The sequence below is a fragment of the Spermophilus citellus genome (genome assembly GCF_964194105.1).
Source record: "Spermophilus citellus genome assembly, chromosome: 10".
In the NCBI taxonomy this organism is placed as follows: Eukaryota; Metazoa; Chordata; class Mammalia; order Rodentia; family Sciuridae; genus Spermophilus; species Spermophilus citellus.
In genome coordinates this window covers 72,226,566-72,241,271 of record NC_138197.1, presented here as the reverse complement: position 1 = coordinate 72,241,271, position 14,706 = coordinate 72,226,566, and the positions used below count along the sequence as shown (strand labels likewise).

Genomic DNA, 14,706 nt, shown 5'->3' with positions numbered 1-14,706 from the left:
GAAGAGCCTTGCAGAATAATCTTATTAATCTTTAAAGTGGCCCATCATTCAAAAGCCAATTACATGTTTGTTCAACAGGCATTTATTAAGTTCCTACTGTAGGCAGGCAGTGACCTGGGCACTGGGAAGGCAGTGTTGGATGAACACATCTCTGAATCTTAAAGTGCTCATAACTCAGATGAAATCTTATGGGGGAGAGGGAGGCTTTGATATGGGAGAAACCAGCGTGTATGCCTCTATGGACCACCTAGCCTGAGGGTGGAAGCAAGGCCTTCTGAGGACACAGGTAGACCCACCAGAAAGGAGCAGTGGGCCAGCAGTAGGTGCCAGTGCTGGGGAAGGGAGTTTGGTCCCAACAGACTTCTAGAAGACTGGAAAGTAGAAGAGTAGGGGCAGGTGTTGACAGGGGTCTAGTATGCCCAGAGACTCGAAGGTAAGAGAGTGGATGTTGTTAAAAGGGACAGCAGGATGGGAGAAACCAAGCAGGGAGGCAAGGGGCTGAGGTCCAGTTACCGAGTGGGGGTCAAGGGCAGGAACATTTTGTTGATGCCTTGAGAGAAGCAAAGTTGCAGAAATTTAAAAATGGAGCAGGTTAAGCCATCGCCTTATCCTGTATGGCATTTCAGAGTCCAAGTAAAGGACTCACATAATAGTTATGACTTGCCTTCTTGTTCCCCGAAGGAATAAAGATGGAATTTGGATATGGGGTTCATTCGAACACAACCGTAACCCATACTGAAAAGACATTGCATTCCCAGGCACACCCGACAGTCACTCTGAGAAATTTCTTCCCGTCTCACCTGTCTTGGCAGCAGGCCTATTGGGGAAAGGCTGAGAAGAGAGCAGGTGGGGCAGAAGGACTGCCCAAAGGGAAGAAGAGGAGGGTGGACAGCGCAAAGTCCTATTTTTAAAGTAAAAAATGAGCGCACAAGGACTAGGCAGGGAAGATGTGGACAGACAGCTGTGGACATAAAAATGATTGACAGTGTTCAGCTGACAGTGAGAACACATGAGTCAATGGGGTGTGGTGGTTGCTGGAGAAAGCCATGGGAACTAGGAAGGCAACAGCCAGGAAGAGGAATTGTTCTGTATTTGGACCCTCTGAGGGCTCTGAATGCTGAGGACAGTGATAAATAGGAGCCTATTGAGAACAGAGTGACCAGGACCACGGTGGTGGTGAATCAGAAGCCTGGCTACATGAGGGATGATGGGAGGACCTGGGCAGTAGTCGCTGGGAGTAATGGAACAGCTAATTGCAAAGATTTGAAGAGCTTCCATAGGAAAGGGGGGTAAGTCCCAGCTGATGACCCAGATGCACATGTGAGATCTATAGCAGATTTGGCTGTATGTCAGAAGCACCTTGCTATTGATCCTGAGATGGGCGAGGCCACTTGGAGAGTTATCAAGTTTCAAGCAGAGGCTGGCTAGCTATCTAGCAGGAGGTTGAGGGAGGGAGTGGAACGTGGGTGGGGATGTGTGTATGGAGGAATCCCATATCTTTGCCACCCTAAGAGTCCATGTGGTAGAGCCTGAGAAAAAAAGAATTCTACTCTATGGGAAAAATAGGGTCCGATGCCAGGGAAGGAGAAAGTCATGGTCCCAGACAATATTCTAAAATGAATCCAAGTCTTCTGGCACCACCAGACCTACTTCAGGGTGTGGCCTGATTATCCCTGGAATCACACATGTATGTATGATGCTCGAAAGGAATCCAGGTCAGCTCTGGGAAAAAGCATAAGGGCAAGGCCAGGCCAAGGTCATCTTCCCCATCCTTCTCCTGGGTAGGAATTGGGGTTGTTCCAGAAAATGTGGCTTTGACTTTTCAGAAGTCTTGACTATCTGAATCAGACAGGATGAGGGAGGGATGGAGGGAACAATGTGACCCAATCCTAGGAATGTTGGAACCTAGATGCCACAGGGCAGGGAATTAATAGCCAGAGGGAAGAAGAGTCAGTCAAAAAAAAAAAAAAAAAAAAAAAAAAAAAGGAACCAGGGTCCAGGGGAGAAGTCTGTTGATGTTCAGGGAAAGAGGGAGTTACTCTAGGGACCTGAGAAACGGGAGCTAGCACCAAAAGACACTGGAGGAGGTTTCTTGGTATAGACAGGGAGAGTGTCCCACAAGAGCAAATGCCACTCACCTGCAAGTCACCCCAGAGAAAACAGGAAATTCTATGAACCATGCACAAAACACCTCACATTATCTCATCTAGTTCTCACTGTGTCTGGGAGAGGGCTGGGGAGACCACCTGTGGGTGGGCCATCCAGGTATGGAACACTCCCTCCCTGCCCTGATCAGACTTTCCCACAGCAGATACCCATGGGAAGAGCAAAGCTGGCCCGTCTATTCATCAGATGGAGGCCATCAGGAGGGAGCGACACTCAGGTGGTGAGATCCCAGGGGAAGTCTGCCAACCACTCCTCCCTTTGGGAGGCTGTGGCAGGGCGGAGCACTCTGGAAATCTAAATTTAATTCCACCAGTGGCTCAGTTACAGAGATTTTTATCTCAGGGCATTGCAAACAGGAAGAGCAACCATTGGCTCAATAGAATTCTAACTCCTTCTGACCTTGGACAAGATGTGTGTTTCTGGGCTGGGAAAGCTCTTGGTCTGAGGAAGAGTGTCTTGAGAATGCCGCCTTGCCCTCATTACCCTGCCCAGAATGTGTCTTCACAACAATGAGTTCGGTGCTCCACCAGTCCCGCTTCAAGTCCAGTGTAACTCTCACGGTTTTGTTGGACTTGCTGCCCTGATTTTATCAGCTTTCCAATCAGGGGGTGGTCTTCTAGTTGATCAACACCCTCTTGCAGGGTTGGGCTGGGAACTGGGAGTGCTGTGAGGTTCTCCAGCATGGACAATCGGTTCCAAATGGCCCAGTCCCAAGCCTGGAAGGACTTCTGGGGGGCTCTTTGTGTTCAGCTCAGCTTCCGCTCCTGTTCCAGGGTGGTCATCCCTTGGAGTAGGTCCTCACCCTGCATAACGCACATTCCAGAGGGAAAGCAGGGTCTCTCACATCTAGCCCTAGATTTCTTCGGCGTCTGGTGTGCTTAGCGTCACTTCTATGCAGTGGATCCCTAGCTTCCCTATGACAGGTTGGACTTTATGGGCCCTCAGACTTTCTCTTACAAAATAACCTAATTTCAAAAACTTAAACTTCTTTTCCTAGCCCTTTCACTATTTCCAGTGAAACAGGGGCTTGTTCCAAAGTTTTCTTGATTCTATCAGTCTCTGGGTCCTTCCAAATGCAAGAGTGAGAAAGAATTCTCTCTCTTCTCTTTATCATTTACTCCTTGTAGTTTCCTTGGAAGGTAGATATAGTCCCAGCTTTACAAAGGAGAAAATTTATGCTCAGAGAGGGTTGATGATCTCCCTAGGGTCACACAGCTAGGGACATGCAGTCAAGAGTGGGACCCAGGTCTAACTGACCCCACAGCACAGAGTAGACACTGTCCACTGACTCTCTCCTGCACAAGCGTCTTTGGCTTCCTGCTGCTGGGCTGCTCTGCTCCCACACTGCCCATGGGTGGCTCCTGGGGGCCGCCTTTGCTGTCTCTCTTCAATAGGGCCGCCCCTCTTCCCCTTGCATCTCTCTGTCCTGCATAAAAAGCCTTGGCCCCTCCTCTGCCGCCTGTCAGCTTTCAACATCTCACCCCGCCTCCCCATTGTCTGTGACTCCCCTGTACTCCTCCCAGGCTTTAGTTTTCCCCACTCCTCTGAAATTCCCTTCTCCCACGTCCCTGATGGAGTCCCGCAGGGCTGGGTGGCTTGTCATCGCATGTCTCTTAATTCTTTTCTCAGTCCCATCCCTCAAAAAGCTCTCAAAACATCACCACACCTGCCCCTGCCTGTGCCCCACAGCTTGCATGTGGCAACCTCTCAGCCATCAGTTCTGGGTGCGTGCGAGTCCCTGGGCAGGTGTTTGGTACTCTGTCATCTCGCACAGCCGGGGAGTCCCTCAAGGGCTGATGACAGAGAGGCTGAGAGGGTACCCAAAGTCATGGAGAACTTAGTTTTGCTTCCAAAAGGCTTACAGAGGAAGTGTGTGTGTGTGTGTGTGTGTGTGTGTGTGTGTACGCGTGCGCGAATGAACACACACGTGCAAATGAGTCAATCTATACATCAATGCACATTTGATCTGGCAGCAACTGTGCTTTGGAAAAGAAACCAACAGGCCCACAGCCTAGTGTTAATCCAAGAAAATCCCGGAGGAGAGAGCTGGGCTTGTCTACCTACTGCCCTGTGGAGCAGGGGAGAAATATATTTTCTCTCAAGGCCTAGTGGACTGAACACAGTCAGGTTCGAATACTCAGGAATTGAGATCTTTGGGGTCCTAGCACTTGAAGGGGTTTGAAGCAAGCTGCCAGTGCAAGTGGAAGGCCTTCTGGAGAGGAATAGAAGCAAGCTGGCAAAAGGAGAGGAAAAGGGAGGAAAAAAGAAGAGGGCTGATCAGTCTGGGCCAAGCTTGGTAGAGGAAGGGTCATGGCGTGAGGCCAGGTGACAGGTGGGCAGGGAGAGATGTAGGTGTTGTGGGTGAGAAAGGCCAGCCAACCGCAGGAGGCATGTGCTCTGGAGTTGGACAAGTGTGGCTTTGTCAGTGCCAGCTGTGTGACCCTGGGAGTGGATTTTGACCTTTGTGAACCTGAGTTGTCTTTTCTTTAAAATGGGGCTACTACTAATCAGCTTGAGAACGTTTTTGTGATATTTTTTGGGGGGGAGTCCTGGGGATTGAACTCAGGGGCACTTGACCACTTAGCCACATCCCCAGCCCTATTTTGTATTTTATTTTATTTAGCACCTTGCCATTGCTGAGACTGGCTTTGAACTCTAGAGCCTTAGCCTCCTGAGATGCTGGGATTACAGGTGTGCACCACCGTGCCTGGCTTCTTTTTAAATACACCATATCTTATTTTATTTATTCATTTTTATGTGGTGCTGAGGATTGAACCCAGTGCCTCACATGTAGTAGGTAAGTGCTTCTACCACTGAGCTACAACCTCAGCCCCCTTTCTGTGATATTTAAGTGAGATGTAGCTGCTAACATGTACTTGGGGCCTGCAGGTGTTAGTCCCTCTTTCCTCTCTCATTTTGTCTTTATTTTATAAATGCAGAGTATATAACAAGCCAGAAGTATGGATGTGTGGTTAATACCTTCATCCTACACATGATGCCCTCTGCCCTCATGGTACTGGGAATGAAACCCAGGGCCTTGCACATGCTAGGCAAGTGCTCTACCACTGAGATACAGCCCCAGATCTTTTAAAACTTCATTTCTGTCTTAAGACAAGGTCTTGCTAAGTTGCTGAGATAGTCATTTGAACTTGTGATTCTCCTGCCTCAGCCTCCAGAGTAGCTGGGATTACAGGCATGTGTCACTATGCCCGGTCTGGATGTGATTTTTTTAATATCCCCATATGCCTACTGCAGTCCTGAGGATGAATAGAAAAAGAAGATGAACTTGATGAGCTCCAGCCTTACAGTTCCAGCCCTACTGGGTTGCCTTGAAAGGGAGCAGTGGAAAGAGAATAGGAGTTTGATTCAGAAATGGGAATTGATTGTGACCTGGACAAATTTTGTTTACTTCTCTGGGCCTGCATTCTTGATTCTGTGCTAGGCAGGTTATGTGCTGCATTCTTTGAGCATCAGTGGATGGGAATTTTCTGTGATTCTCTGCACTCATTTATAGGAAACAGTTTCACTTCTCTGTCTTTGTGCCTCTTCTCCAGGGTAGGAGAAATCTCACTAGAAAGCCTCAGGTCTAGTCCCAGATGTGTCTTTTCCTAACTGTAGTGGCTAGAGTAAGTCACAGTCTCCCAGGGCCTCCGTTTTCTGTTTTATCTAATGGATTGGAAAGAGCTTGACTGCCTTGTTCTCAGGACTCTTGGGCAGGTACTTGGTGGGGTGAACTGTGCAAATGTAAACTGATGGTGACTTTTATGCCTTCCTATTCCTTCTAGTTCCTGCTTTTCTGCCTTCTCAGATGTCTGCAGCTCTGTTTGTCATCTGCCTATTGCTTGACCATTACTTTTTTCTCTCTGGGTCAGTTTCTTAGTTTGAAAGCGCAGATCACTACAAGGATCTGCTTTGGGCTGGTGCGTGCACACATGCAAACATGTATGCATACACACATGCATGCTCCTCCAAAATGCTAGAAGGAATAGATTGTGCAGAATGATATGTCTCATAGGGAGTATGCTGAATTAAAATAATTTTGATTGCCTGTCAGAAAATGATTAGGCAACAGTGATTGCCATGCCAGGACCATCCCAGACCCTATTGTTCCCAAGACCTGGATTACTCATTCCCTAAAGAGATGCTTGGTTTAGCAGCCTAAGGATGTTAGTGCTAGTACAGAGTCTTTGACAACAGTGTCATGGAGATGGGAGGGAGAGAGAGAGAGCAGATGAGAGGTGGAGGTACTTTTTGGAGGAGGGTGTGGAGCAAACACCATGGGAAAGGACGGACAGGGTCAGAGGTGGGAAGGGGGTGCAGAAGGCTGACATTGAATTTTGGATCAGAGCCACAGGTCAATGGGGCCAGATGTTCTTCCCAGACTTCTTGCAGATTTTGCATTCCACAGTGGAGTCTTGCCATCCATGTCTATGATTTGCCACTGACAAGAGTTGCTAGCAGTCAGGTGAAGTTAGATCAGGCTTCTCTCCACTGTCTTCCATTGCTTATATGCAAGAGTGGGGAGCCTGCCTGACTTCTAGGAAGTCTACAAATGACAGTCTGTGTGGGGTTCTGGACTTTCCAGATCTTGCCACTGTTGTCCACCAACATTGATCAAGTGCTGCTCTCCAGGAAGGGCCCTGAGATTTCCCTGCCTATTGCAATACATGCGGAATCCTCTTGTACCTGGACAAAATCTAAGATTACCTGAACTCTGCATCTCCAATCTCTCCTTCTCAGAGTGAATTAAAGAAATATTTTGCAAGTACTTGCATGTGCCAGGAGTAAAGGACTCAAAGTGATAAAATAAGCTTTTTTGCCCTCAAAGCCCTCAGCAGTGGGACAGCTTTCCATGCAATCTGCCTTTAACACAGCAGGCAGAACTTAAAGTCAATTGCTGTGCTGTTGTCTAACACATGGGTTAGGATTAGCACACTACATATAGTTCGGCATCCTTGACTCAAATCCTAGCTGTGCTACTTACCATCTGTGGAGACTTGGGGAGGCTCATCAATCTTTGTGCCTCAGTTTCCTCATTTAAAAATGGATAGAATAATAGTATTTTCTCAAAGTAATTGTGATAGTTAATACACATAAAATATATAAAAAGTACCTGACACAGGTCAGTTTTTGATACATGATAGCTGTTATTGCCATCATCATTACTATCATTGCCTCCGGAAACCATGGCAACTTTTCAGATTAGGTTTTCTAGACTCCCATATTAGCCTCCTTTCCAAATCTATATTCACTCTTTTTCATGGGCCAATGAAAGGATGGGACCCCCGTGGGGCTCCACACCTCCCCGTCCTTCACTTTACCAAATGGACCAAATATCTATTCATCTCACTGCTCTGTGTGCTTTTTTCAACTGACATCTGCAAACCACCCAGGGGCACCTGTTTTCTGTTGCTGGTGTCTCTGTCATGCCTCTGATGTCTGTCTCCTGGCCTGGTCTACCTTTGAAGAAAAGAAACAACTGGGAAATTTAGAAAAGACTACCTCTCCCCTCTTGTTCTCCCAGACCTCCTACCTACCCATCCTGTTTGATGATAGCATCTTTCCCTTTAAGCAACCAGTGTGGTGCATTTGTGAAAGCTTACATTAAAAACTTCTACATTTTTTTTTAGTTACTGAAGCCCTTACTCTGTGTTAGGGGATGCAATTTGGTGAGCTTTGGGGTTTGGAGGACAGATCTCAGAAATGGGTCCTTCAGAGTTCCTTCAGAGATCCAAGCATGGGCAATTGCACCTGCTACTCGTGGTGTCAGAGTGGGCTTGGTAGATCAAAAGGGCAAGCTGAGAATGGAACTTACATACCTTTGTGACAGGGGTTATGAAATCCTTCTAAGAAACATCAGGTAGCAGATGTGGGGTCCTATTTTCCCAAAGTCACAAATGCTTGAGGAGAGATCTCGTCTGATAAAATGATTACCACATGAGCCAATCTTGCCTGCACAGCACTTTCGAGAGCCCATCCTGGGAGCTAGGTGTGTAGTGTTTATCGTATTGTTGAGGCTCGTAAAAATCTTGTATGGCTGCAGGCAAGCCAAACCCTTCTGAGGCGCTGCATCTCCGCTGACTCTGGAGGACCAAGCCCAATTTCCTCCCTGTATATAAGGGGAAGTCTCTGGGCTTGGGGTAGAGGAGTGCTCAGCTCCTTCCTTCCTTCTTCTTCTTTGCTCCTACTTTTCTCTAAGCCACCATGAGCAGGCAGTGTAGCTCCAGGTCGGTGTGCCGGGGCGGAAGGGGCTTTAGCTCTGGCTCCGCAGGCATGGTCAGCCTCCATCGCAGGTCCACCAGCAGCTCTGTCCGCCGCAGTGGAGGAGGTGGCGGGAGAATTTCAGGAGGATTCTGTGGTGGAGGTGCTGGAGGTGCCGGTGGTGGCTTTGGCAGTCGGAGTCTTGTTAATCTTGGTGGCAGCAAGAGCATCTCCATAAGTGTGGCTGGAGGAGGTGGACGTAGTGGGTTTGGCGGTGGTGGTTTTGGCGGTGGTGGTTTTGGCGGTGGTGGTTTTGGTGGTGGTGGCTTTGGTGGTGGCGGCTTTGGAGGTGGAGGCTTTGGTGGTTTTGGCAGTGGAGGAGGTTTTGGAGGTGGTGGATTTGGGATTGGTGGATATGGGGGTGGCTTTGGGCCTGTCTGCCCCCCTGGTGGCATCCAAGAAGTCACCATCAACCAGAGCCTTCTGCAACCCCTCAATGTGGAGATTGACCCTGAGATCCAAAAAGTCAAGTCTCGAGAAAGGGAACAGATCAAGACACTCAACAACCAATTTGCCTCCTTCATTGACAAGGTGAGTTCATCTGCTCAGTGCATTGGGAGAGCTGCTCCTAGGTCATGTGAGGTTGGAGCAGCCCAGAACATGTGGGCTCAACTTCATGTTTCTGTGTTTGGATGACTGAAGGGATATTTTGTGGAATGGGCTTCTAGGAGATATGTTAGAATTATACTCAGAAATGATGCCAATGACATCTTTCTCTTGAACATTTACCTTAAATGTTTTTGTTTAGCTCTTGAGCTGGATTGGGATCTGTTGAATGAAGATAATAGAAATGGGGCTTATGGAACTTTCTAGGGCACAATGAGAACCATGGAAGTGTCTTCCTAGCCATAAAAAAGAGAACTGAGTGTGGACAGAGTGCTTTTTGATGTAGCAGAAAGGGTGGAGTGAGTCAGTGTAGAACATTTTTGGCTGTCAGAAGAGAGCTCCACCCTCTGAGAATTTCACATTGGTACTAGACCAGTGGAGTATTTTAAAATTCTTTTATTTCCCATCATCAGTTCTGGATAAACATGTAAACCTTCTCCACTTTTCTTCTTAACCATCAATACTGTCAATCCAAGGGATCCACAAAAAATTTCAAATCCCAAGTTTGAATTTTCTCAGCATAATTTTGAACTGTGTATATGCCCAGGTCATACAAACCAATTCTTATGGTCATCTATTGGAAAAAATTTGGCAAAGCTCTTGAATATCATGTATCTATTCCAAAGAATCATTGCAATATTTTTAATGGGCTTTGCTACAGGTATTGTATAGCTACTTCCTTCTAATCCTTCTCTGAATTAAAATGAGTTGGGTTTTGTTATGAAGATGATGCTAAATTGATCATCATCTTCTTGTTTCTCCCTTTGTCATGGCCAGGAAATAGGATTGAAGTTCTTTCCCAAATGAGGCACTGGGACCCCATGGGACCCCATTTCTGCACTAGGGGTAATGGGTCTTGTTTTTTAGGTGAGGTTCCTGGAGCAGCAGAACCAGGTGCTACAAACAAAATGGGAGCTGCTGCAGCAGGTGGACACCACCACAAGAACCCACAGTTTAGAGCCCTACTTCGAGAACTACATTTCCAACCTCCGAAGGAGAGTGGACCAACTGAAGGGGGACCAATCTCGGATGGATTCGGAACTGAAGAACATGCAAGATCTGGTGGAGGATTACCGGAACAAGTAAGGAAGCCTGGCTGGGCACTTGGCTCTTGCTCTACAAGAGTTCCAGAAAGTGAGAAGCTGAGAATATGATGCATTTGTAGTTATTGTCTTTCCTTAGGTTAGAGGCAAATCAGCATGGTGTTTTCAGAAATTTTCATCTTCTCAGAAGGTGGAAATAGTTTAGTGGTTTTACTGCTCAGAAGAAAGGGGTGGCCAGGATATCCTGATTCTCAATAGTAAACTTATGAACAGGCAAGGCCACTTTTAGTCTAGAATGCTGGACTTTGGGTCTCACTCCCTTTGAATCTCCTAATCACTTCTGCTTCCTTGTAGATATGAGGATGAGATCAACAAGAGGACAAATGCAGAGAATGAATTTGTGACCATCAAGAAGGTGAGCAATTCCTGTGGATGGAACATACCTCTGAAATACATAATAGAATAGGGTCTCCACTCATAAGCAGCAAGAAGCCATGATGTAGAGAACCACATAGCGGGTCTGCTGAATATCTGGAAGAGAGTTGTTTTTTCACATAATATGGACAGGCATTAACTTGAGTACTTAATTCCTCCATATTTCTCAGCATCTCATGTGGTACTGGGGAGGTGAGTTCTTAGCAAGTCAGGCAATCTCCCTTGATAGTGATGCCAAGCAGCAGAGCAACCCAGAAACCGTGACCTCTCTGGGCTAAAGAGGTGTGGGGTAGTCCCAAAGCTTCATTCCTGCTTGGGAAGCCCCTCATAGTTGGAGAGAGGGATCCATCCTGGAAAGAGTATGGCTTCATGATGTCCTTTGTTCCTCTAGGATGTAGATGGTGCTTACATGACTAAGGTGGACCTTCAGGCCAAAGTTGACAACTTGCAGCAAGAAATTGAATTCCTCACCACACTCTTCCAAGCAGTAAGTCCTCTGATTTCAACCAAGGCTATTTAATTGAAGATAGAACCTTTAAACCAGAACCCACCTGTTTCCAAAAGAATAGAAATGCATCTTCCATCTCCAGAACCTCCCTCTGTATAAGAGGTTTTTTGTTTCAGTACTGTAGGAGTCACTGAACTATTATGTCCTGCAGGAGTTGTCTCAGATGCAGACTCACATCAGTGAAACCAATGTCATCCTGTCCATGGACAACAACCGCAGCCTGGACCTGGACAGCATCATTGCTGAGGTCAAGGCCCAGTATGAGGACATTGCCCAGAGGAGCAAGGCTGAGGCCGAGGCCCTGTACCAGACCAAGGTGAGTGTCCGAATGACTAGCCAGTTCCCTTGCAATGTCTTGACTTCTTGTCCTGTGCTTTCTCCCATTTTTGTGTGTGCAAGCATTCCTGGCTCTACCCACATCTCACTGACATGATCCATCATCTTTAGTATGAAGAGCTGCAGGTCACTGCTGGCAAACATGGTGACAGTGTGAAAAACTCAAAGATGGAGATTTCTGAGCTGAATCGGGTGATCCAAAGACTCAGATCTGAAATTGACAGTGTCAAGAAGCAGGTACTTGTTTCTTTCTTCTAGGGATCAGCTGTGTGGAATGAGGGTGTACCTCAGGCTGTGGGGGAAGTTTCCCAGCTTTGAGTCTGACAATCCAGAAGAAGGCTACATTGTCTCCAGTACCTTCAGTGACTATTCTGGTTTCCAGAACTTAGCTGTCAGCAGGATTTTTTTTTTTAAAAGGGAAATTTGTGAAAATGATCTAGGAGAGGATGTGATGGGTGACCTAGCTTATGACCCCAAGTGGGACTTAGGAGCCAAGGAGTGGGAGGAGAGGCAGCAGGAGGTTTTAGGGCAGGCTGGGAGAAGAATGGCAGGTCTGTGAAGGCTGGAGGAGCTTTGAGTCAAGGCCAAGATCGTTCAAGGAAGTCAGCCTGGTGATGTGCTATCCAGTGGTGGCTTAATGTCCAGTGGTTCTACAGGACTCACCTCATGGGGTGGGGGATGGACTTGCCATGGGAGGGTCAAAGCAGGGTTGGGTGTTCTGAGCGGGTTTAATGCACTGGCTTCTCTTTTGCAGATCTCCCACCTGCAGCAGTCCATCAGTGATGCTGAGCAGCGTGGTGAGAATGCCCTCAAAGATGCCCAGAACAAACTGAATGAGCTGGAGGATGCCCTTCAGCAGGCCAAGGAGGACCTGGCCCGGCTGCTGCGTGACTACCAGGAGCTGATGAACACCAAGCTGGCCCTGGACATGGAGATTGCCACCTACAGGACCCTCCTGGAAGGAGAGGAAAGCAGGTGAGGAAGGGACCCTGGCAGTTGGTCACTTCTTATGGGCTTCCTTCCTGCAAGCTGATGGTTGCTGAAGATGCAGCCATTGGACGATGGCCTGACCTGGGTGTGGGGAAGTGAAGGCATGGGCAGGAGTAAGGACTTGGGGTTCACTTTGGGAGCCAGAGTCTCTATTTCTTTTCCTTTGTATTTTTCCTTCCTTTCTCTTTTCTTTCCTTTTATGACATTTCTATATTTGCAATGTTCTTCATTTGGGTGGGCTCAGCTATCACCTGTCACAAAGTCAATCCTTTCACAGGTGGCCCTCACTGGCTGCAAGATTCTTATCTACTGTATATGGGGATTTCTCCCTGCCTGTTTGTACTTTTGCTTAGAAAAACAGCAGAGGTTTGGGAGGCCAGTGGAGCTGGAGTAGGTTTAGATCAGGTGGGTTGGAGGATCCTCAGCGAGGCAGAGTCTCTGAGATGGCAAGAGTTTGATCACTTCCATGGGCTTCCTTCCTTGAGAGCTGACTGAAGCTTGCGAGGAAGCACGAGGAAGGGCTTTGTGAAGCTGCAGTGTCCTGAGAGATTTGCTTATTTATTTTCTCCTACAGGATGTCTGGAGAGTGTGCCCCCAACGTGAGTGTGTGTAAGTACAAGCCGATTTCTCAGGGGCATGTGCAGGGTCTGCTGGGTTGGAAAGGGAGTGGGATTAGAGATAACCAAGTGTCTTTTTGCAGCTGTGAGCACCAGCCACACCAGCATCAGTGGAAGTAGTAGCCGAGGAGGTGGTGGCTATGGATCCGGAGGAGGCGGCTATGGCTCCGGAGGTGGCGGCTATGGCTCCGGAGGTGGCGGTAGCTACGGCTCCGGAGGTGGCAGCTATGGTTCCGGAGGTGGCGGCGGAGGCGGCAGCTACGGCTCTGGAGGCAGCAGTGGAGGCCACAAAGGTGGCTCAGGAATGGGTGGCGGAAGCTCTGGCGGCCGGGTTTCCGGTGGTGGTAGCTCTGGAGGCAGCTACAGCTCCTCTGGAGGCCGGGGATCCAGCTCTGGGGGTGTCAAGAGCTCTGGTGGCAGTTCTAGTGTGAAGTTTGTATCCACCAGTTATTCCCGAGGGTCCAGATAAAGAGGTGCTCTCTATTCCATTAGCTCTTCCCTCTCCATCCCTACCAAATGTGCTTGACAAGACCAAGGTCAATTGCCCAAGCCTTATTGGAGAAAAGAGCTATGGTTAGCTACACCATCTCATCCTATTTCCCTTGCTCTTTCTTTTCTGCTTTGCTTCCAAAAGAAGTCATTAGATCAATGACAGTCTCAGTCCCCTGGCTAAAACCCTGCTTTGTGCATTGCCTGAGAATAGCTCAGCAATTACCACTACACACATGACATTTCAAATAGCCTCAGTGATCCAGCCAGACGAGGACTAATTAGACCCAGGGCTTCTTTGCCGTGCACAGAGAGCATGTTCTGGACAGCTCCTTAATAGCCTGTCTCTTGCAGCAAACTCTGTGCTGCTTTGGTTTTGTATATAAGGTGTATGCAAGATGTTTGTCTTTTATGGAGAGGTCTTAAACTCCCCATTTCCTTGTTTTGCTGCAATAAACTGCATTTGAAATTCTCCATCGGCCTCTATCTCCTTTGTTTATGCACTACCCCTGGATGGATGTTTTGTGGGAGTGAAAGAAGACACTAGAGTCACATGGCGCGTGGAGGAGTCAAGACACTTGAACATGAGCAAGATGGGGGGTGGGTAGGGCAACATTCAACTATGTGAAATCATAAAGAGAGTCATGCTCTCTCCCAGAGGATGGAAATGTTTGGGAGAAATGAAGTTTCTGGGGTGGCAGGTTTTCTTGATCTGAGAAAGCTTTCTTAAAGAAGGGACACAAGCAAACAGGTTGGGAAGGAGTCTGACATTGGGAAAAAGGGAGAGTATTGCGTTGAAAAGTCATTGTTTAGGCGGCACAGCCAGTGATGAGGTGGGGACCAATAAGCTGCTGTAGCCAAAATGCAGACTTTGCTGTAGGGGTGCTCAAGAACCCAGAGTGGTAATAGAAAGGTGGATATGCCATTTCTCTCCCTTTTCTGGCCACCACCCAAAGCTCTGCTTAGTCTAAGAGGTGCCCTTGTCAATACGCAGACCGGACCTGTGATGTAGTACAAAGGGTTTGCAGAGTGGCCAGAAGCACAGACGGCTGAAGTCAGATGTGCTTGAGTTTGAATCTGACCACCACCATTTACTAATTATATGAAACTGTGCAAGTTACAGGCCTCTCTGCACTTCATTTTCAATCTCTTCAAAATGGGGATAAGAACATCTTCCTCATGGGGTCTACTGTGGGGGATTGGTAAGATGACTGAACATGTCTGAGCACAAAGGAATCACACAGTAAGTGCTGAC

At 47.8% G+C, this 14,706-nt stretch overlaps 1 protein-coding gene across 1 annotated transcript; it reads left to right on the top strand.

Annotated features, from left to right (window-relative positions):
* The first annotated feature begins 8,221 nt into the window (after nucleotides 1-8,221).
* Nucleotides 8,222-13,889, top strand: LOC308657409 (keratin, type II cytoskeletal 1-like). Its single transcript, XM_081309097.1, has 9 exons — nucleotides 8,222-8,958; nucleotides 9,901-10,115; nucleotides 10,431-10,491; nucleotides 10,903-10,998; nucleotides 11,171-11,335; nucleotides 11,467-11,592; nucleotides 12,110-12,330; nucleotides 12,920-12,954; nucleotides 13,046-13,889. Exons 1-9 carry the CDS (start codon nucleotides 8,371-8,373, stop codon nucleotides 13,429-13,431), a joined length of 1,893 nt encoding a protein of 630 aa, XP_081165223.1. The 5' UTR covers nucleotides 8,222-8,370; the 3' UTR covers nucleotides 13,432-13,889.
* The last annotated feature ends 817 nt before the right edge of the window (nucleotides 13,890-14,706 follow it).

Bases quoted from the DNA above. Each gene is read 5' to 3' on its own strand.
- LOC308657409 (XM_081309097.1), top strand. From the start codon at position 8,371: ATGAGCAGGCAGTGTAGCTCCAGGTCGGTGTGCCGGGGCGGAAGGGGC. The intron at 11,336-11,466 runs GTGAGTGTCCGA...CATCATCTTTAG, and splicing joins AGGCCCTGTACCAGACCAAG to TATGAAGAGCTGCAGGTCAC. The intron at 11,593-12,109 runs GTACTTGTTTCT...TCTCTTTTGCAG, and splicing joins TTGACAGTGTCAAGAAGCAG to ATCTCCCACCTGCAGCAGTC.